The sequence below is a fragment of the Aotus nancymaae genome, unplaced genomic scaffold (assembly GCF_030222135.1).
Source record: "Aotus nancymaae isolate 86718 unplaced genomic scaffold, 86718_ANA_hifiasm-v0.15.2.pri h1tg000010l, whole genome shotgun sequence".
Taxonomy (NCBI): domain Eukaryota; kingdom Metazoa; phylum Chordata; class Mammalia; order Primates; family Aotidae; genus Aotus; species Aotus nancymaae.
The window spans coordinates 64,623,509-64,644,256 of record NW_026988421.1 but is presented as its reverse complement, the minus strand read 5'-3'; the positions used below and the strand labels follow the sequence as shown (position 1 = coordinate 64,644,256).

At 40.3% G+C, this 20,748-nt stretch overlaps 2 protein-coding genes across 6 annotated transcripts in view; both read right to left on the bottom strand.

Moving 5' to 3' along the window:
* The window catches only part of OIT3 (oncoprotein induced transcript 3), a 44,188-nt gene extending 35,438 nt beyond the window's left edge, over positions 1 to 8,750 (bottom strand). For 2 of the 4 annotated variants that reach the window (XM_012460257.2, XM_012460256.2), the window contains exons 1-2: positions 1,286 to 3,201; positions 205 to 312 (exon numbers count right to left, since the gene is read on the bottom strand). In XM_012460257.2, coding sequence (XP_012315680.2) covers positions 205 to 312; positions 1,286 to 1,754 — 577 coding nt within the window. In that variant the 5' untranslated portion in view covers positions 1,755 to 3,201. Of the gene's footprint in view, positions 1 to 204; positions 313 to 1,285; positions 3,202 to 6,474 lie in introns of those variants that run through there. The other 2 variants (XM_012460255.3, XM_012460254.3) reach the window with 2 other exon arrangements.
* Positions 8,751 to 13,284: 4,534 nt separating this feature from the next.
* The window catches only part of MCU (mitochondrial calcium uniporter), a 225,406-nt gene continuing 217,942 nt past the window's right edge, over positions 13,285 to 20,748 (bottom strand). For both annotated transcript variants that reach the window (XM_012460258.2, XM_012460259.2), the window contains exons 7-8: positions 16,614 to 16,730; positions 13,285 to 15,235 (exon numbers count right to left, since the gene is read on the bottom strand). In XM_012460258.2, coding sequence (XP_012315681.1) covers positions 15,158 to 15,235; positions 16,614 to 16,730 — 195 coding nt within the window. In that variant the 3' untranslated portion in view covers positions 13,285 to 15,157. The remainder of the gene's footprint in view (positions 15,236 to 16,613; positions 16,731 to 20,748) is intronic.

Here is a 20,748-nt window from a genome sequence, read left to right as displayed (position 1 = left end):
GAGGGCACAATTCTCCACTGTCCCCTAATCATGATACAAATTTGGCATGGGGCTTTCAGTCTAGGCATAAACTAAAAAGCAAACACCATTCCAAGTGTTTGGAGACACAAACTGGGAAAAAGATGGTGCTCTGAAGCAGAAAGAGTTTTTGATTTGTCCTTTCGATCCTAATAGCCTGTTTCTACCTTATGATGAGTTTCTTACCAAGGCATGTCTGCCTGTCAGGGCCTAGCACGGTTCCTGGAGCGCAGGTGCACTCGCTGGTATCTGAGCAGCTGTCATGGCAGTCCTCGTCGCAGATGTCATAAAAATCTATGGAAGGACAAAGATTATCTTTCATGAGAGGAGGAGACCAGAGGACACTCTCTTTTTCATTCTTTTTAGAGATGGGGGATGGTCTCCCTATGTTGCCCAGGCTGGCATTGAACTCCTGGGCACAAGCAATCCTCCCACCTTGGCCTCCCAAGTAACTGGCACTATAGGCATGAGCCACTGCATCCAGCTGACCCTCTCCTTCTTGAGAGGGCCTCATAAGTGCAGCCTGGGGGATGAGTTTCCAGCCACCATCGAGGGAATTCTCATTGTTCAGGATTTATATAACCCAATGGAAAACAAAAAACTAGGGCATCATCTGTCATCTAGATCAGTGATTCCCAACTTCAGATCCATAGGCCCATGAGTGGACATAGAGTTTCTGCAAATCTAAAACCTCACCATATATGAGCTATAGACTAGGAAAGTGTTATGTCCTACTCTTCCAGTGCTCTATTTTTAAAATGCATACAGACATTGATGGGATTAATAACACAGAAATTAAAAGTATTACTGACATAAAGTGCTTCTTCCCATTATATATTATTAAAAAAAAAAGTGGACGCTAAACACAATCCAACCACATGGATGTCTGATTACCTATCTATTAATCAAAATAGAGATCTTAAAAAGGTGTTCTCCATACTCAAAAAAGCTGGAAATCCACTATTTAGAGAACCTAAATCAATGTTTCATTTTCTAATGTTTTAATTGAATGGAATTCAGACAAAATTAAAAAGAACTGATCAAAGTCATAGCTTCTTTCCCCTTCTATTTCTTCAGGAATTTTTCAGAAGTTCTAAGAACTTCTGAGATAGCAGAAATCACAATCTAGAGGTATCTTTGGCCCCACATCAATGTTGTTCAGACTGAGATATAGTTGTCACTGTAACTGCATTTCCTGTAAGTGGTACTTTTGGACTTCACCCATGGTCTTGTTGGCGGAGAATAAGAGCACAGGGAAGGTACTCACGACCACAGTAGACATGGAAGCAGACACTGGGCTTGGTCAGATGATACACATAGTAGCCTCCGGGGCAAGACTTGACCTCCACCGTGGTATTCCAGAGGCAGCAGTTCCCATTGAAGCTGGCACAAGCCTGGCGTTGCACAATGCCATCACCTTCTAGGGGGTGGCTGCCATTGAGCCAGACAGGTGCGTGGGTTCCACAGTGGTTTTCTGGTATGCAGAAGGTGGGCATGGCATCTCCTGCCATGCCTGTGAAGCGGTACCACTCCCCATCCACATGGTTGTCACACAGAGGAGGACCTTGAGACTCATCCAATTGGTGGTCAGTGTTCCTCCAGGGCTCATTCAGGCTGATGTAAGCAGAACAAGGATCTAGGGCTGGAAATGAAAAAGATACCTCAGAGTACCTGGAGTGTTTCAAATCACAGCACCAGCAGCCCAAGTCCACCTTCTTGGTCTTGCATTTGAACATTTTTGAATTCAAGAGACAAATTAGTTAAGGTCCCAAAAAATAGCTGTTTAAGGTTCCTCAAGTTGATTTAAACATGTTGCATAAATGCCTATTTCAAAATCATTTCAAACCTAAAGTTTAGTGTTAGCATCGAATTAAATTTTTATCCAGAGTAATTATTTGATAGAAGGATAGTTATTCAGACCAAGGGAGGTTAGGATTAAAGACTCACTGAACTCTGAATGAGTCAGACCCTACTCTGAGTATTTCATTCATAACTGGAGGTTGTATTATTATTGTTATTGTTTGTTTTTGAGATAGGGTCTGGCTCTGTTGCCCAGGCTGGAGTGCAGTGGTATAATCATGGCTTACTGCAACCTCTGCCTCCTGGGCTCAAGCGATCCTCCCCACTCAGCCTCTGAAGTAGCTGGGACCACAGGCCCATGCCACCACACCTGGCTAATTTTTGTTTCCTTTTTTTTTTTTTGGTAGAGAGAGGGTTTCGCCATCTTGCCCAGGCTCTCCTGAACTCCTGGGCTCAAGTGATACTCCTGCCTCAGCCTCCCAAAATGCTGGGATTACAGGCATGAACCCGGCTGTCATCCAGGACTGTATTTTGTAAAAAGTAATTGACAAACTTGTTCAGAGAAAGTTGATCGGACTTAGAAGGGGTCCTAAAAATTATTTACTGGAGAAGTTGAGAATTATGGTTTGGGAAAAAGGAGACTGAAGAAAATGCATATTGGTTTTTAAAAATCTGAAATAGGCTTGTGGAAGAGAAATTAGCTATTCTGTTACAAGAACAAGAACAAATAGTGGGAAAGCACATTTCGGTTCAGTTATCCAGTCATAGGACAGGCTGTGTCACAGTGCAGTTAGCTTCCAATCCTTGGAAATTTTCAAAAAAGTATTCAGCTGGCCATTTGTAAAGAAGATTATAGGTGAAATTTTGCATTATTAGAAAGTTTGACTTGATAAGGAATGTGGAGAGCTCATTCCACTGAAAAGGAAAAGACCTCAGGCATGTGTTACCTACTTTGAAATACACAGTATAACAGCATGTAGTTACCAGGAATATTTTCAAAGTAAATTCTGGTATATATTCTATCAGTTTATTGAAAATATCAAGAATCCTGTGTATTCACGGTTAACCATGGCATTATTATCCTAGCTGTTATACAGCAAAGTTTTTCAGGCATATATTTTAGTGCATAAATTACAAGGACAAATATCTCATCCAAAACATTTCATTGCATATCTTGAAGACTTTGAAAAATAACATTCTGGTCGGGCATGGTGGCTCACTCCTGTAATCTCAACACTTTGGGAGGCCAAGGCAGGTAGATCACCTGAGGTCAGGAGCTCAAGACCAGCCTGGTGGAACCCCGTCTCTACTAAAAATACAAAAATTAGCCAGGCATGGTGGCACGTGCCTGTAATCCCAGCTACTTGGGAGGTTGAGGCAGGAGAATCAGTTGAACTCGGGAGGTTGGAGATTGCAGTGAGCCGAGACCATGCCATTGCACTCCAGCCTGGGCAATAAGCGTGAAACTCCATCTCAAACAAATAGATAGATAGATAGACAGATAGATAGACAGATAGATATAGATAGAAAGAAAAACAACATTTTAATGACTAAAGACACCAATATCTCCAATATTCTCATTGCTTCCCTTAACTCCAGGGAAACTAATTAATGAATTAATGTAGGTAAATTGTCCTTAGAAGAATCTATGAAACTAAGAAATTCTAGAAAGGAGCATTGGCCAGAGAGTACTATATTATCCTTCTTAATGCACAGAGGTTGACTTACGTAACTTATACCATAGGCAAGGAATTCACATTAGGGCCAATACATTTTGTGTGCAGGGAATTCAGTATTAGCAAATAGTACACAACAATTAAATATGAATGGGCAATGATCACTAAATCTAACTTGTCTAGAAAATACTTTAGACTTTTTAAATCTACATTATCCACATTTCAAAGTTTACTCTCTAAACTTCAGTCACATGTAGAGAAAGGTGTAGCCCATTGCTCATGGCCCCCAAGAAAACATGGCAATTTGAGACAAGAAAAAAGTGGGATATTGCATTTTCTGGAAAGCAACCTGCTTTCTTTAAAATGTCCCTTATATATCTCAGCTGAGCCCTGCATCACAAGCCTTTAAGGGGAAGAAATATCCTCAGATTCTCTCTCCCCTCAAAAGGGACACATTTCTTCCTCTGCTCTTCCAGCTGTGGCTTTTTCTTACAAGCAAGGTTTCCAGAGCAATTTCACAGGTGATTATAGAGTCACAGAAATATTTGATTCCTCTCCCTGTCTCTAATTTTATAAGAAATGGTTAGATACTCAACTTTTAATGGCTTCTGCAGAAACTCCTAAACCTCTCTCAGTAACTATTTCCTGATTTATAAAGTTTTTCCTTCAAGTTAAATGTCATTTCTTGGGCTGTTTACTAAAAGTTCACTTCCTTCCCTGCTGTAGAGGAGATAGGACATGAGGAGGAGAAATTTATCTACCATCTTCTGTAACCTAACTAAATAATACATATATGTTTTTAAAAGTTAACCATCCAATACTTTCTGACATTAAATGTACCCATCCCACTGTACCCCCTTTGAAGGCAGCAGTCTAATCTAATAGCCTGGCCCCTGGTCTTATATCCTGTTTTCAATCTCAGTGTGAAGTACAGAATCTGGTATTGCACACATTCATCCTAAACTGCAGATCTATATTTCTCAATGGTACGGCTTCAAAAAGAATAGCCCTGTGGGTTCCTTCCTGGCCTACCAGAAGCTCCTCCTGTTTGCTAACAGGCCCACTTGCCAGCCGTCCCTCTGGCTTCTTCCACCAGAACCATGCAGGGCCAAGGGCAGAGAACTGATGTCTGCATCCCCACCCTTTCACTCCAAGGTTGCGTCCTCCAACCCTCCAGGTCCTACAGAGAGCCACCCCTGAATCTCAGCCCCCTGGAACTCTGTGCCTGAGCTTGATTGGAAAGCACCCCCCACTTTCCTGCTCCCTCCTTTTCCATCCTCCTCCCTCATCACCCTACTTTGCTTCTCCCTTTCCCATTCCTCGTTTTCCCTCTTCTCTCACTTCCCCTCTCCTCCCAGGGCAAGCACCAACCCCAGCCCCTAAAATTCCCTGTTTATCTTGCTTCTGTCATTGAGCCAAATGCCATCCTTGACATGCTGTGTGCTGGGGGTTGGAGAGAAAAGTCTGGGAAGGGTGAGGGTAATGGAAAGAATAGGGGATACAGGACGTACTAGAGGGAGAATAGGTAAGGAGAAGGGTGGAAAGAAAGGGCAGTGCAGATTTTTGGGAGGACAACCTTCTGAGCGACCCTTGGGTTACGGGCAGCAGATATGAGGTGATTAATGACAGGTAGCTCAAGCATATTTTTTGAACAGTTTTGGATTTACAGCATAGCTGAGATGATAGACAAAGAGATGCCATATATGCCACACCCAGCTTCCCTTGTTATGACACATTGCCTTTAGCCATACATTAGCATGGTACCTTCGCTGCATTAATGAACCACTGCTGATACCTATTATTAACGCATGTTCACATTTATTCAGACTTCCTTAGTTTCCACCTATATCTTTCTGTTCCGGGATCCCATCCAGGATCCCACATTACATTTAGGTGTCAGGTCTTCTTAGGGTCTTGAGTCATTTTTTTTTTTTTTTTGAGATGGAGTCTTCCTCTGTTGCCCAGGGTGGAGTGCAGTGGTGCGATCTCAGCTCAGGGCAACTTCCACATTCCGGGTTCAAGTGATTCTCCCCGCTCAGCCTCCCAAGTAGCTGGAATTACAGGCATGCGACACCATGCCCAGATAATCTTTTTTTGGTTTGGTATTTTTAGTAGAGATGGGGTTTCACCATGTTGGCCAGGCTGGTCTCGAACTCCTGACCTCAGGTGATCCACCAGCCTTGACCTTCCAAAGTGCTGGGGTTATAGGTATGAGCCACTGCATCCAGCCCCAAGCCTATTTTTAATGTGTATCCCTTAAGGTGCTAGAGCAAGGTCCAAGTTACCATGAAAAAATAAACCAGGGTCAACTAAATACTGAGCTACTCAAAAGTGTCAAGAAGGATGGTTCTCTCCATCTCACCTCCCACCTGCTCTTCCAGTTACCACTTATATTCTACTAGAAAAAGAGGCAAGAGAGAAATCTGTTAGTAACTGGAATTGGAACTTTTCTTTACTTGGTTGGCCACTTTTGCATCAAGCCTGAGGACGGAGACAATTTAGGATTCACCCAATCTGTGCAAAAAGTCTTATTTTCTGATATAAAAACAAATGAGTTTGATTTATCCAGATCTGTGCCCCTCATGGCAACAGACCTTTCAGTCCCTTGCCTTCATTAAAGAAAAACTCTACACTCAACTTTAAAAATCTTTTTTTTCTCTTCAAGTTGGAACTATAAAAGTGACTAGAACACAAAGAAGTTAGAATTCTTTTTACACATATTCCAGGAAATATTTAGCTAGTGGAAAGCAGTGGGATATGGCAGATCCATGGAAATTTTGGATGTCCAGGCAAGAGGCTAAATGGAAGCTGTAACAGAAATTCTCTGGAAATCTATTTTCAAGGGTTACCAGGGACTTTTCTTACACAATTCTAGAGCTAGCATTTAAGGTACTGGAATCTAGTTCTTAATCATCTGTACATCATAACAAATTGCCACAACAAAAAGTGCATCGTCCCAAGTTCTTGACATGACACTTACCCACGGGCGACATGGAGGTGCCTGTGATGAAGAGGCAGATGAGAAGCAGAAACGGAGTCATCCTTCTGGACCAACCGCCAGAAACACACTGGAAAATCCTCTTAATACTGGTGTTCCTTTGTCCCCCTCCCTTTCAAGCACTTTTTTTTTAAAGGCCTCTAGGCTCTCATGAGAAAGACTTTATCAGCACTGGTAGGGGTGTTATCAGAGGAAGAGGATGAGGATGAGTGGGATAAGGTGTCCACAGCTCTGGCCTTGGCCCCAGAGAGAAGCACTGCTTTACACTGTCAACAGGGTTCCTTTATTGATAGTTTTCTTTAGGGAAAAAAAAAAAACCCTCATAATCCCTTATCCTCCTATTGTTTTCTCTCTAGAATTCCCTGCAATGAAACCTCCAGTATCTTATCCTAAAGGGAACTCTAAATGAGGGACATCCCTTCACATCAAATTCTTGCTTTGTGACTTCTTGGAATTGATTTCACAATGTTGCAGCCATAGCATTGCACACAAAATGAGAATGGATAAAGCCAAATAGCTGAAACTGTCTTGGTCAGATGGTCGAGGAGCTTACGATAGCACACAAAACAAAGTAGTAAGGACAGGTATGGGACAGGGACAGTATTCTCTTCAAATAAGCTCCTGAGTTTGTTTTATTATGGTCTTTGGCCTCAAAACTCCTGCAAGAAACAAGGTTTAACAAGAAACAAGGTTTTCGCCCTTTCATTTTTTATTTTTATTTATTTATCTTGAGACAGAGTCTTGCTCTGTCACCCTGGCTGGAGTGCAGGGGCGTGATCTCGGCTCACTGCAACATCTGCCTCCTGGGTGTTTACCAATTCAAGTACCTCATGTTTTCATCCTGTCTTTGCCCCCAAAATTAAAAAATGGTTTAATGTGATTTATTTCACTAATTCTCACATTAAGATGGGGTAGGAGCTTAGAATTAGAAACTATTCATTAACACTCTGGAAAATTAAATGTCAACATTTACTAAAGTTTCACTTTTAGACAAAGGAGGGGACATGTAGGGACCAGTATATTACATGTCACAGACATGGTATATTACATGTCACCGACACAGCCTTAGGAATTAGAGGTTTAAGAGTTTGCTAGCTCCCTGACATTCTGCAGTGTTGTGGACTCCTGAGAATTAGCAAGCACTATCACTGAAGATAATGTAAAGGGGAAGGATAAAAAGAGGGGTAGGGAAAAGTTGCTCTTTAAAAAAAAATACTGTGTTAAACAAGGGTCTGAGGGAAACCACAACTTTTCTGTTCCAATCTTACTTTGACTTGATGCTTTGGGCTTCTATTATTCCTGCACTTGCTTTTATCTGTGTAACTTTTCCCAATAACCACAATTCTAGTGACTGGAAAAGGAATAGTATCTTTGGGAAGTCATCCTTAAACTTGTTTCCATAATCTCTTAGCACAAATTTTTTTTTCAGAGGTGGGGTCTTGCTATGTTGCCCAGGCTGGAGTGCAATGGCTATTCATATACACTCCATAGCACACTGCAGCCTTGAACTCCTTGACTCCATGGATCCTTCTCCCTCAGCCTCCCCAGCAGCTGAGACTACAGGGGCACCATGAGCCCGGCTTCTTAGCACAATTTTTAAACCAAATTCAGTGACATTCAGATGATCATGGCCCCTTTCCTCTAAGGATGTCTGTTCAATTAAACATCAGTGCTTACTGGGGCCAGGTGCCATGCTAATCACTTGTTTTTGACAATAGCAAAAGTACAAATGGTCCCCAGAAGCGCAGGGTTTATGGTCAAGCAAGGGGTTTCCATTGATCTAAAATTGTAGTTAGCTGCTTTATTACTAACATTAGTGGAACACAGGTAATTTGACCATTAGCTTGGTAAGTTGTGGTTTGATGGTAGCAATGGATGACTCTGCTGTCTCACTGCAGGGTAGTGCTGCTAAGAATCAGTGCTTTAAACAGAAAAAACAAACCCCCACAACTTCCCGTCCTTAGGAAGCCATCTGAGGGCTTCATATGTGTTGCAGAGAAACAGAGGACGTGTGCATGAGATAAACTCAGACTTGTTGCCAGGATTGATTGCTGGAGTCAAGGACTTTCACCAGATAGCCTTTGGTTCTGTAAACAAAAATTCCCAGGATGGTAAGATTTTTTTTTTCTCCCTCATTTTTATTTTTTCCTTTTTAGTTGACCTGCCCTTTCATTTTTTATTTTTTATTTATTTATTTTTTTTGAGACAAGAGTCTTGCTAGGCTGGAGTGCAGTGGCATGATCTTGGCTCACTGCAACCTCTGCCTCCCAGGTTCAAGCAAATTCTCCTGCCTCAGCCTCTTGAGTAGCTGGGATTACAGGGATGTACCACCATACCCAGCTATATTTTATATTTTTAGTAGAGATGGAGTTTCACCATGTTGGTCAGGCTGGTTTCGAACTCCTGACCTTGTGATTCACCTGCCTTGGCCTCCCAAAGTGCTGGGATTATAGGCGTGAGCCACCACATCCAGCCTCATTTTTTACTTTTTATGAGGAAAAATTTCAAATATATAAAGAACAATAATGAACAGCTAGTTATAATTACTAACATTTTTTCAATCTCATCTCATTTACATACCAGTATGCATTTCTAACATAGTCTTTTTTTTACATAATCATGATGCTTTTATTACAACTATGAAAATCAGTAATAATTCCTTACTTCATACCTAGTCCATATTTAAATTTCCCAATAGTTCCAAATATTCCTTTTTATCGCTGGATTAAGTGAGGATTCAAACAAGATTTATATGTTGCATTTTGGTTGTCACTTAAATTTATTTTTATTGGCCGAGCGCAGTGGCTTACGCCTGTAATCCCAGCACTTTGGGAGGCTGAGGTGGGTGGTTCACCTGAGGTCAGGAGTTTGAAACCAGCATGACCAATATGGTGAAACCCTATCTCTACTCAAAATATAAAACTAGCTGGGTGTGGTGATGCATGCCTGTAATCCCAGCTACTTGGGAGGCTGAGGCAGGAGAATGGCTTGAACCTGTGAGGTGGAGGTTGCAGTGAGCCAAGATTGCACCACTGGACTCCAGCCTGGGCAAGAGGGAGACTCTGTCTCAAAACAACAAAAAAAAATTATCCACCATGGTTTTCCCTCCTTCCTTTCATTTGTTGAAGAAACCTCATCCTTTGTCCTATAGAATGTTCCACATTTTGGGTTTGGTGAATTGCTCCTTTGTGGTGTCTTGTAGTCTTTCCTCCCCCATATTTAATGATAATGCTTGTTCATACATTATATTTTCTTCTAAATTATGTGCTATTAGAATTTAAAAACAAAAATACTGGTGACACTGAGGGAATTTAATGTACAGAAGGCAATGTTAGAAACAGACCAGTTAGCAAGAAGATAAATCAGTCTAAGATACATCTGAGCAAGAGTAACAATTTGAGAGCTACCATCATATAACTGTACTGAAATAGGGGAGACGGGTGAGACTACACCCATGGAAAATGGGGTACAAGATGGAACCTTGGGGAAGCTTAACATTAAAGATGTGGGCAGAGGAATAGGATGCTGTAAAAGAGACCAAGAAGTAGTCAGAGATTTATGAAAGGAACCCCGAGGGTGGAGTCACAGGAGCCGATGTTCATGGAGGAGGGGTTGTCCAGTGTATAATGCATTTATAAAACATACATAAACATTTATAAAGTAGGTAATTTTTTTTTTTTTTTTTTTGAGACAGGGTCTCACTGTGTCACCCAGGGTGGAGTGCAGTGGTGTGATTTCAGCTCACTGCAGTCTCTGCCTTCAGGTTTCAAGCAATTCTCCTGCCTCAGTCACGTAAGTAGCTGGGATTACAGGTGTGCACCACCATGCCTGGCTAATTTTTGTATTTTTAGTAGAGATGGAGTTTGCCATGTTGCCCAGGCTGGTCTCAAACTCCTGAATTCAAACTATCCACCCATCGTGGCCTCTCAGAGGTAATGTTATATTCAGTAGGATTCATTAAAAATAACCTATACATTTTTCCTAAGGAAATATCACAAGAGCCCATGGGAGACGAGGAGTTAGGACTTATTTGGGAGAGCAACAAAGGTTGGCAGTGATAAATCTCAATTAAAACTCTGAAGAGTTGTGGTGAAACTGAGCTCTAAAATCTAAGTCCCATTTTTCTGTAAAATCTTTCCAGATAGAGTTTAAAAGTCAACCTATTTGTATTTGTTTTGAAAACATCTACCACATGCTTAACTGCTGCACCCTGACAAGCAGGATACCACATTAGCATTAACAAGACCTCTGATTCTATCTTTTCTACTCACCACAGTCACCATGCTCAGCAGGCCTCCAGTCACTCAGTCTGGTATTTGACCACAGGATGCATTGAGGAGTTGTGACATAGACGCCATCTCTGTTCCTCAGTTCCTTTCTCTTTAAAGCAATGGTTAGACTAGATCAAGGGTTCTTATCAGAATCACCAGGAGGGCTTGTTGAACAGGCTCCACTCCTAGTTTCTGATCCAAAAGGGACCAGAGAACTTGCATTTCTAACAGCTGCAGGAGATGACACACTGCTGCTCTGGGGACCATGTTCTGATAACCCTTTTACTTTTTCCACCTCTAAAGCCTATGCTCGGTTAGCTTTAATGCTGTCATTACGCGCCTTTAATCCACTACGTTTTTTCCCTCTATTTTGGTAAAATATACATAAAATCTATCATTTTAACCACTTAAGTGTACATACAGTTCAGTGGCATTAGGTACATTCACATTGTTGGGCAACGTCATTTCCCAAACTGAAACTCTGCATGCATTAAACAATAACTCCCTCATCCGTGGCAGCCACTATTTAACTTGGTATTTCTATGAATCTGACTACTCTAAATACTTCATATAAGTGGAATCATATGGTTATTGTCCTTTTGGGACTAGCATGATTCATTTAGCATGTGTCTTCAAGGCTCATCCTTGTTACGGCATGTGACCAAATTCCATTCTTTTATGGCTGAATCCTGAATTGTGTACATACACCGTATTTTGTTTATCCATTCATTTGTTGGTGAACATCAGGTTGCTCCTACCATTTGGCTATGGTGAATGCTGCTGCTATGAACATGTGTGTACACATGTCTGTTTGTCCCAACTTTCAATTCTTTTGGATATATACCCAGAAGTGGAATTGCTGGATCATATGGCTAATTGTTTCACTTTCTGAGAAGCCACCATAGTTTTCCACAGGAGATGCACCATTTTACATTCCCGCCAGCAGTGCCAAGGGTTCCAATTTCTCTACTTCCTCGCCAACATACTTAATTTTCTGCTTTTTCTGATAATAGCCATCATAATGGGTGTGAAGTCGTATTTCGTGATAGCTTTACCTTTCCTTAGTTATTAGTGATGTTGAGCATCTTTTCGTGCTTATTGGGCATTTGTGTATCTTCTTTGGAGAATTGTCCAACTCCTCTGTCCATTTTTTAGTTTTTATTAGGTTCACTATACTTTAAAGTAAGCTTGTCCTACCCATGGTTCGCAGGCCATGTGCAGCACAACACAAATTCTTTTTTTTCTTTTCTTTTTCTTTTCTCTATTTTTTTTTCAAATTCATAAACTTTCTTAAAACATTTGAGGTTTTTTTTTTTTGCGTTTTGTTTTAGCTCATCAGCTATCATTAGTGTTAGTGTATTTTATGTGTGGCCCAAGACAATTCTTTTTCTTCCAGTATGGCCCAGGGAAGCCAGAAGATTGGATACTCCTGCTTTAAACTTCAAATTGTAAGCTCCTTAAAGGCAAGAAATCATGTTTTTATTTTCCTTAAAAAACCTAACCAAAACAAAAACAACCCTGCAAAGCTTAACAGAATGTGTGAAATATGTAGATACTATTTGTTGAATGCAAAAAATGACTTAATATTTTCAGCCTTGTAAGAGCTGAAAGGAGAAACAAAAAGTGGCTCGACAGTCAAAGACAGGTTTATTTTGAAGAATAAACCTGAGGGAGATTCTGGCTGATTTCAATCAGTAGCTTCTCTCTTACTAAGGGTACTTAAGGGTTTAGTGGGGAGAGCTTACCTCAGGCTCAGAGTGTTTCTGGGTAGAGAAGAGTCTTATTGTAGGGGTGGAACGTCTCTGTTCGGAGGGGAGGTTATTTCGGGGCTGGCATGTCTCTAGTCAGAGAGGGCTTTAATTTCAGGGTTGGAATGTTTTTGGTCAGAAGTGTCAATTGTGGTTTACGGTCATGCTGACAGCCATGTTAGCATGTTAGGCTGATGTTTTTTGGGCTGGATTTAGGCGGTTTTCAGCCAAGGGGAACTTAAACTGGCGGTGCTTGCCCAAGATGGCGATGCTCCTGCTCTGTCAGACCTTACCTTCTTACACCTTACACGTGGGTCAGGGTTGTCTGTGTGATATTTTTCGCGTTTGGCTACCACTGTAAATTTCATACAAACTCTGAAAATAATGAATACTTAATTTTGGTGCATCCTTGAGCAATCTTCTTGAGTCCAGGAGCCTACACTGGGCAATCCAGGTGATATGATACCATGGAGATTTTTCCTGTCCATCAGGAGATAAGGATTCAGGCTTACTGAGACTGCTGCTGCTGACTTTATTTATGGTTGTAGAGGTCACTCAACCTCTTGGTGGCTCTGGAAAATTAGGAAAATACTGATCATCTTAGGTTCAGGAATAATTAGTGAAATGCCTAGTTTTGAAATACAGGCTTAAGGAAGAGAGCTTAATTTGATAATATTTTTATAAAAATAAATTTTAGAAGTAAAAAACTTCATACCTAGAAACAAAGGAAACGTAGTTTTTCTGGTTTTGTTTTAAAGAATGAGATGCTATCCTTCAAAAATTGAATAAGTATTTATTGTTCCAGAAGGTACAATTCTTTTTATACATATTTCATAAATGATACAGGATTTTACACATGTTCAATAGTTTGCTATTTGTTTAAAGAACTCTTCTCCATGTCCTCCCTCCCTTGCCTCCCACACACCCCGAAAAGATTTGCTCATCGCACTGTGCTGTTTCTTCTTAAAAATCCTATGCACAAACAGGATAAATGGTTTAAAAATAATTCACACAACAAAAATAAATGAGGGAAGGAGCTGACGACTGGGGGTGGTGGTGGGAGAAGGAAGTGAGTGGAGGGTGAGGAAGTAGAGACATGCATCCTTTCATTCCATCATGCCAATGAAAGGGGTGGTGGCAGGAGTAGCAGCAGCAGCAATCCTGGCTGGCCTTCAACCTTTGCAAGGCACCTGGAGTCTGGGTTTGTCATTTAAAATTTTTCTTTTCATACACAATGATCCCAAAGGAGGAAGAAAAAGAGAAAGAAACTCCTTGCCATAATGAGGAAAAATGAATCATGTGAAAGAAAAGGCCAATCAGTGGTGTGGCAGCCCCCATCATCCTTTCCATCCTGCCCCTACAGCAGTTAAAAACAGGATATTAGACACAGATTCCTTTGACTCTTCAAGCGCAGATGTCATCTGGAAATATAGTAGAAAACGTTTTGACAAAGTATAAGATTAATTTTCTTTCTCTCAATTTAAGATAAGAAAACATAGGGTGAAGAGAGTAGGCTGAAGGAAGCCCTAGAAGTGTATTCCTATATAAAGATAAATTGCACCCTTTGAGATTCACACACTTGATTTACAACAACTGAAGTTGTGGAGGTGGGAGGGCTCCCAAACAGTGTGGAAGTGTGTGTCCTTTGAGATGAACAAAGCCTCCAGACAAGGCAGTGCCATCTGGCTGGCCTGGAATGCTGTCACACAAGCAGATTAGCAATAAAATTATTTGGGTTGAAATGGCTACAGAGCCATGATTTTTAGCCAGTTTGTAAACCTTACATCTTCCTGATTTGGTAGTACAGCTGAACACCCCTCCTCTCTCTGACTTGTGTAGTGGAGGGAGAGGGGATTATCAATAGATACGCATATAAAGGAGGGCAAATTTTCCTCCCGTGAAAGACTAATTAATAGAAAAACAAAACCAAACCAACAACCTCATGCAGTGTTGCCAATGATTTTTAGACACTGATCCAGAGCACTGCGCTATACAGACATTTAAGAAAGTATTAAGAGATAAAGTATCAATCATTAAACAGTTGTAAGTCGGTTCCAATTATCAAATGGAAAAAAATGAGTGTAGCCAAGAGGTACAGGTAGGTGGTCAGTAAAGGGGCAGGAGGGAGAGATTCCTGGTAACTCTGCAGAGACTGGGTCCGATTTAAAATGAATGCTAATGATATGCACTCAGATTGCCATCCACATATCATGAGAATTTGCTTTTCTGGTATATTTATTTACTCCTATGTCAAAAATAGGGAAAGTTAAATTAAAAAAATAGAGCAGAGTGGGGTGCTGGTGTGTTACTGTTTTGCTGACTCTGCAGAGAAAATGCAAGAAACAAACACCCCCAGCATCATTTTCTCTTTATGAATCTCTCAACTATATAACTGCATCATTTTCATCCAGAAAGTGAGATACTTGGTTAAGACAAGATTCACTAAGCCCTTGGATCTTATATTCCACAATGCCTGATCCTCAGGTTTTAACATTCCCTTCTTCCCTCAGATCCTTTCTGTTTTTGTTTTATAATTAAAGGTAAAAACGCTCTACCCCCACATGGCTCCCAGCTTCCACCTGCAATGCTTTAATTAAAAAGGCAAACAGGTGTTCCTTCTGCTGGGATTCAGAGGCTCTTTGCAGATCAATCTTTTTCACCAATTTGTCGGAGAGGCAGATGCACTTGTAATGGGTCTCTCAGTCTCTTAAGGTCCATTTCTGCCTAAAATAGAAACAAAAGGTGAGAAAAACTGGCTAGTGAAGCTTTCAATGATATTACTGTCTAGTGAAAAAAGGAAACTGTCTGTTTTCCATTACTGTGAGTCAGAGAGATCATCTCAATTACTCTCAAAATAAGAGTGCCTCGAAAGACAAAGCACTTTAACTCACAGCATAGGACAACAAAGGGTGAATCCAAAATGGAAGCTGTCCTTGGCAGTTTCAGCTATCAATAAAGCCTCCAGAAAAAGCAGTGCTATCAACAGGGTAGGACTCAGGGGCTAAGAATGTAAGGAGCATCTGAGACATACATCTTGATGGTATTTCTCCAATGAGAAGCCCTTTTACAAAACTTTACCTGGAGCCAGAACTTTATGCTACTCAAGATTTTAGTTATTTATCCAGTATCTGCTTAGTTTTTACTTAGCCAATGAATTTTAAAACAGCGTGTGTAGTCAATTGTAGTACTTTCAAAACTCACACATGCTTGGACTTCACCCTGGAGGAGTAGGACTAATGAGCAAGCCTAGGGTGAGACTGAAGCATCTGTAGTTTTAACAGCTCCAGAGATGATTCTGATGCATTCCCTCCAGTTTAGAGCCACCGTACATAGCAAAGGAAGACAGAAATTCACTTAGGCCAAAGCAGGAAGATGGATTAAGCCTATTCAAAGCACAACCTCATCATCAAGGAGAGATAGGAAAGGCAGATAAGAGCAACTAAACATTAAAGAGAATGGAAAAGCTTCTAGAGATTGCTGAAAACTCTCTAAAGTCACAAAGACTACAGAGAAAAAGAATGCGGGTTTAGTCACCAAAATCAAAGATAACAGAGTGAGGGAAGCACATCCAGAAATTTGAAAGAGGTAGCTTTTATGAAAAATAAAATGTATCAATCTTTTCCAAAAGCATTTTCTAGTTTAATAATCCCTAACCTGTCCCTGGCAAAGATTTCTAGCAGTCTTTCCCTCTTACCTTGAGTTTTACTTTTCCCCACTGCCACCACATTTATGTGAAAAATCTTAGATCGATTATTATAGAAATAATCAAAAAGCAGAGAGAAAAGTAGAAACAGACAACTATAAAAAAAAAAAAAGAAAAAAAAAAAAAAAAAAGAAAGAAAAGTAGGCCTAAAAATGTCAATGTGCTGGTGTTAACAGGATAGAGTAAACCCACAATCTTCTCACTTGCTTTTTATAAAACTTTCTAGAGAAACGTCCATGTCTAAAATAGTTGCTGTAATCAACTGAGGAATAATTTATACAAGAAGAAGAAGGTTGAAACCTTCTTTCCATTTCCTCATTTGAAGAATTGTGGCTGTGGATAATAATAATAACCATGCAAGATGGGGCTGGGATTTATTTTAAATTTTATAAAACTTACCTGAGCAATTGCATCCTTGAGTTGATTGTATTTCTCTAGGTCAAAACGTGACTTTTTGGCTCCTTTATGGAAAAATAGTAAGTATTGTCTGTCTCTGGCTTCTGGATAAACATACTCCTAAAAAAAATAAAGAAACTGAATTATTAGTCCTTAGCATACCATCGTCACAAAATATCTTCTAACTGCTGCTTAGATTTAATACATATGTATGCACATGTGCTGACATGTGCTGTGTGTAGTATTTAATTACTGCCTGAACATTTCTACTGTGAAACATACAGAACAGTACACACAAAATGTATATCACAATGAACACGTTACTTGTCACCAGATTTTATAAAAATAGAACACTGCCAACAATCCAGAAGCTCCCTCCTGCCCCTTCCCAATTACTCACACCTCTTTCCCCAAAGTAATCACTATCTTGACTTTCATGGTAATTGTTTTCTTGCTTTCTTTATAACGTACCTCCTTAAGCATGGATTCCTAAGCTTCACAACTTAGTTTTACCTGTTTTATGAAGATGGAGTCAAATGGTATATATTCACATGGCTACTTTCACTTAGTATTGTTTGTGAAATTCACCTTTTGTGTGTAGCTGCAGTCTATTCATTTCCATTATATTATATTGTATGACTTCATCATAGTTTATTTAACCATTCTACTATTGATAAACTTTTGGGTTGTTTTGGTTCTTATGAATAATATTGCCAAAAACATTTCTGGATTTATCTCTTCTGTTGGAGATATACTTACGAGTGGAAATCTTAGATCACAGGGTATGCATGTGTTCAAATGTAAGAAGTGATGTTAAACAGTTTCCAAAATGGTTGTACCAATTCTACTATCAGCAGGATATGAGAGATACCATCATTCCACATCCTTGCCAATACTTGATATTGCCAGTTTGAAAAATGTTATCGTGATTCTGTTGTGTATGCAATATTATCTCATATAAAAAAGCTTTATTGATATATAATTCACATACCATAAAATTCACCCAATTAAAGTATAATACTCAATGGTTTATAATGTAGTCACAGAGTTGTACAATCATTACTACAATTTTAGAACATTTTCATCACCCCAAAAAGGAACTCCATACGAGTACTTCAACAGTCAATTCTCCTCTTCCCCAAAACTCCCAGTTCTAGGTAACTTCCAATTCTTTCTTCTGCCTCTATTAATTTGTCTATTCTGGACATTTCATGTAAGTGGAATCACATAATATGTGGCCTTTTGTGTCTGGATTCTTTCACTTAGCATAACATTTTCAAGGTTCATCCATTTGTAGCATGTATCAGTATTTTGTTTCTTTTTATTGCCAAATAACATTCCATTGAATAGTTATGCCACATTTTATTTATCCATTCACGAGTTGATAGCATTTGGATTTTTCCATGTTGGGCCTATTATGTACAACCATGCTATGAACACTTGTGTACAAGTTTTTGTGTGGATGTGTGTTTTCATTTCTCTTGGAGATACACAGCATTTTCCTGATCACGAAGAGGCTGAGGCCTTTTGATTTAATATATTATTGGCTATTTGCATATCCTCTTTTAGAAGTGCCTGTTCAAATCTCTTGCCATTTTTTCTGGTGGACTGTCACTTTCTTACTGATTTGTAGAATTTGTATGTTCTGGATATAGATCCTTCGTTGGGTATACATACTGCAAGTATCTCCTTCCAGTCTGTTTACCCTCTTCATGGTGTTAATAAACAGATGTTAATTTATTGTAGTCTAATTTATCATTCTTCCTCTTTTGTGAGATGGGATCTTGCTATGTTGGCTGGCCTTGAACTCCTGGGTTCAAGTGATCCTCCCATCTCAGCCTCCCAAGTAGCTGGGATTACTAGCACACACCACAGTGCCTGGCTTACTTTATCATTCTTATCCAAATGGTTAGTGCTTTTTATTCTGTGTAGGAAATCATTCTCTAGTCATTAAGATACTCTTATGGGAGCTTTATTGCATTACCTATCATATTTAGATCTATGATCCATCTGGAATTTTTGTTTATAGTATAAAATGGGGTTATTTCATTTTTAATATAGGTATTCAACTGTCATAGCACCACTTACTGAAAAAGACTCTCCTTTCTTTGTAGGGTGGCCATCTTTGTATTCCAAGGCTCGAGTACAGTGGTGCAATCATAGCTCACTGCAGCTTCAAACTCCTGGGCTCAAGCAATCCTCCCCGCTTGGCCTCCTAAGTAGCAGGTACCCACAGGTGCATGTGGCCACACTCAACTGTGGCGATAGGGTCTCACTGTGTTGCCCAGGCTGGTCGTGAACCCCTGGCCTCAAGTGATTCTCCCACCTTGGCCTCCCAAAGTGCTGGGATTATAGGCATAAGCCATCATGCCTGGCCTGCCATCTTTTTTTTTTTTTTTGAAGTGGCCAGGCGCATCGGGTCAGGCCTGTAATCCCAGCACTTTGGGAGGCCAAGGAGGGTGGATGACAAGGTCAAGAGCTTGAGACCAGCCTGGCCAACATGGTGAAGCTCCGTCTCTACTAGAGAACAAAAAAATTAGCTGGCATGGTGGCATGCACCTGTAATCCCAGCTACTTGGGAGGCTGCGGCAGGAGAATTGCTTGAATCGGGAGGCAGACGTTGCAGTGAGCCAAGACTGCGCCATTTTGCTTCAGCCTGGGTGACAGCAATACTCCATCTCAAAAAAAAAAAAAAAGTCAGAAGTTCATTTATATTGGGTCTGTTTCTATACTCTTTTATTCTACAGGTCTATCCTTGTGCCACTGTTATTGGAATGTTATAACTAAAGCTGTAGTCTTCAGATCTGATAGAATAAATCCTCTTATCTGGTTTTTCTTCAAGAGTTTATTGGCTTCTCTTAGTCTTTTACATTTCCATATAAGTTTTAGAAGCAGTCTATTCAAATCTCTTCCCTAATCCCCAAATCTGTTGGGATTTTTGACTGGCTGGGATTGCACTGAATCTAATGGATCAGTTGAGTAGAACTGACATTTTTGCATAGAGTCTTATACATTTTTTATACAGTATATTCCTAGGGTTTTCCCCCCACTGCTTTGCCTTCTACTTGTGGTCTATGTATTTTTTAAAGTAATTTTAAGGTGCAGCTTTTTTTTTTTTTTGAGACGGAGTTTCGCTCTTGTTACCCAGGCTGGAGTGCAATGGCGCGATCTCGGCTCACCGCAACCTCCGCCTCCTGGGTTCAGGCAATTCTCCTGCCTCAGCCTCCTGAGTAGCTGGGATTACAGGCACGCACCACCATGCCCAGCTAATTTTTTGTATTTTTAGTAGAGACGAGGTTTCACCATGTTGACCAGGATGGTCTCATCTCTTGACCTCGTGATCCACCCTCCTTGGCCTCCCAAAGTGCTGGGATTACAGGCATGAGCCACCGCGCCCGGCAGGCGCAGCTTTAAAATATTTTCATTTTCTAACCATTTGTTGCTAGCATATAGATATACAATTGATTTACATGCACTGACCTTGTATCCAATAACCTTATGAAACTCACTTATAGATTCTAACCAATTATCTGTACATTTCTGCATTTTTTAGGAACAAAACCTGTGTCAGTTTTTTTTCTTTCCAATCTTTACATTTTTCATATTCTGTTCTTCTTGCCTTCTGCACTGGCTAGGGCCTCCTGTTCAAAGGTGAATAGAAGTGGTACTTCCACCCCCAGACAATGAAGGGATACTAGAACATTTTAAATCTATTTACCTGCTCCAGACATATATGTCATTGTTGTTGCATATTTTATTTATTTGTTTGTTTGTTTTTGAGACAGAGTCTCGCTCTGTCACCCAGGCTGGAGTGCAGTGGTATGATCTTGGCTCACTGCAACCTCCACCTCCAAGGTTCAAGCAATTCTCGTGCCTCAACTTCCCCAGTAGTTGGCATTACAGGCCACCATGCCCAGCAAATTTTTTTGTATTTTTAGTAAAGACAGGGTTTTGCCATGCTGGTCTCAAACTCCTGACTTCAAAGGATCTGCCCGCCTCAGCCTTGCAAAGTGCTGGAATTACAGCCGTGAGCTACCATGTCTGGTCTGTCGTTGCATATTTTAATTCTCTCTATATCTTAAATTCCATAAGAGTTTATTATAATTGTTTTACACATTTAATATTTGTTTAGACTCAT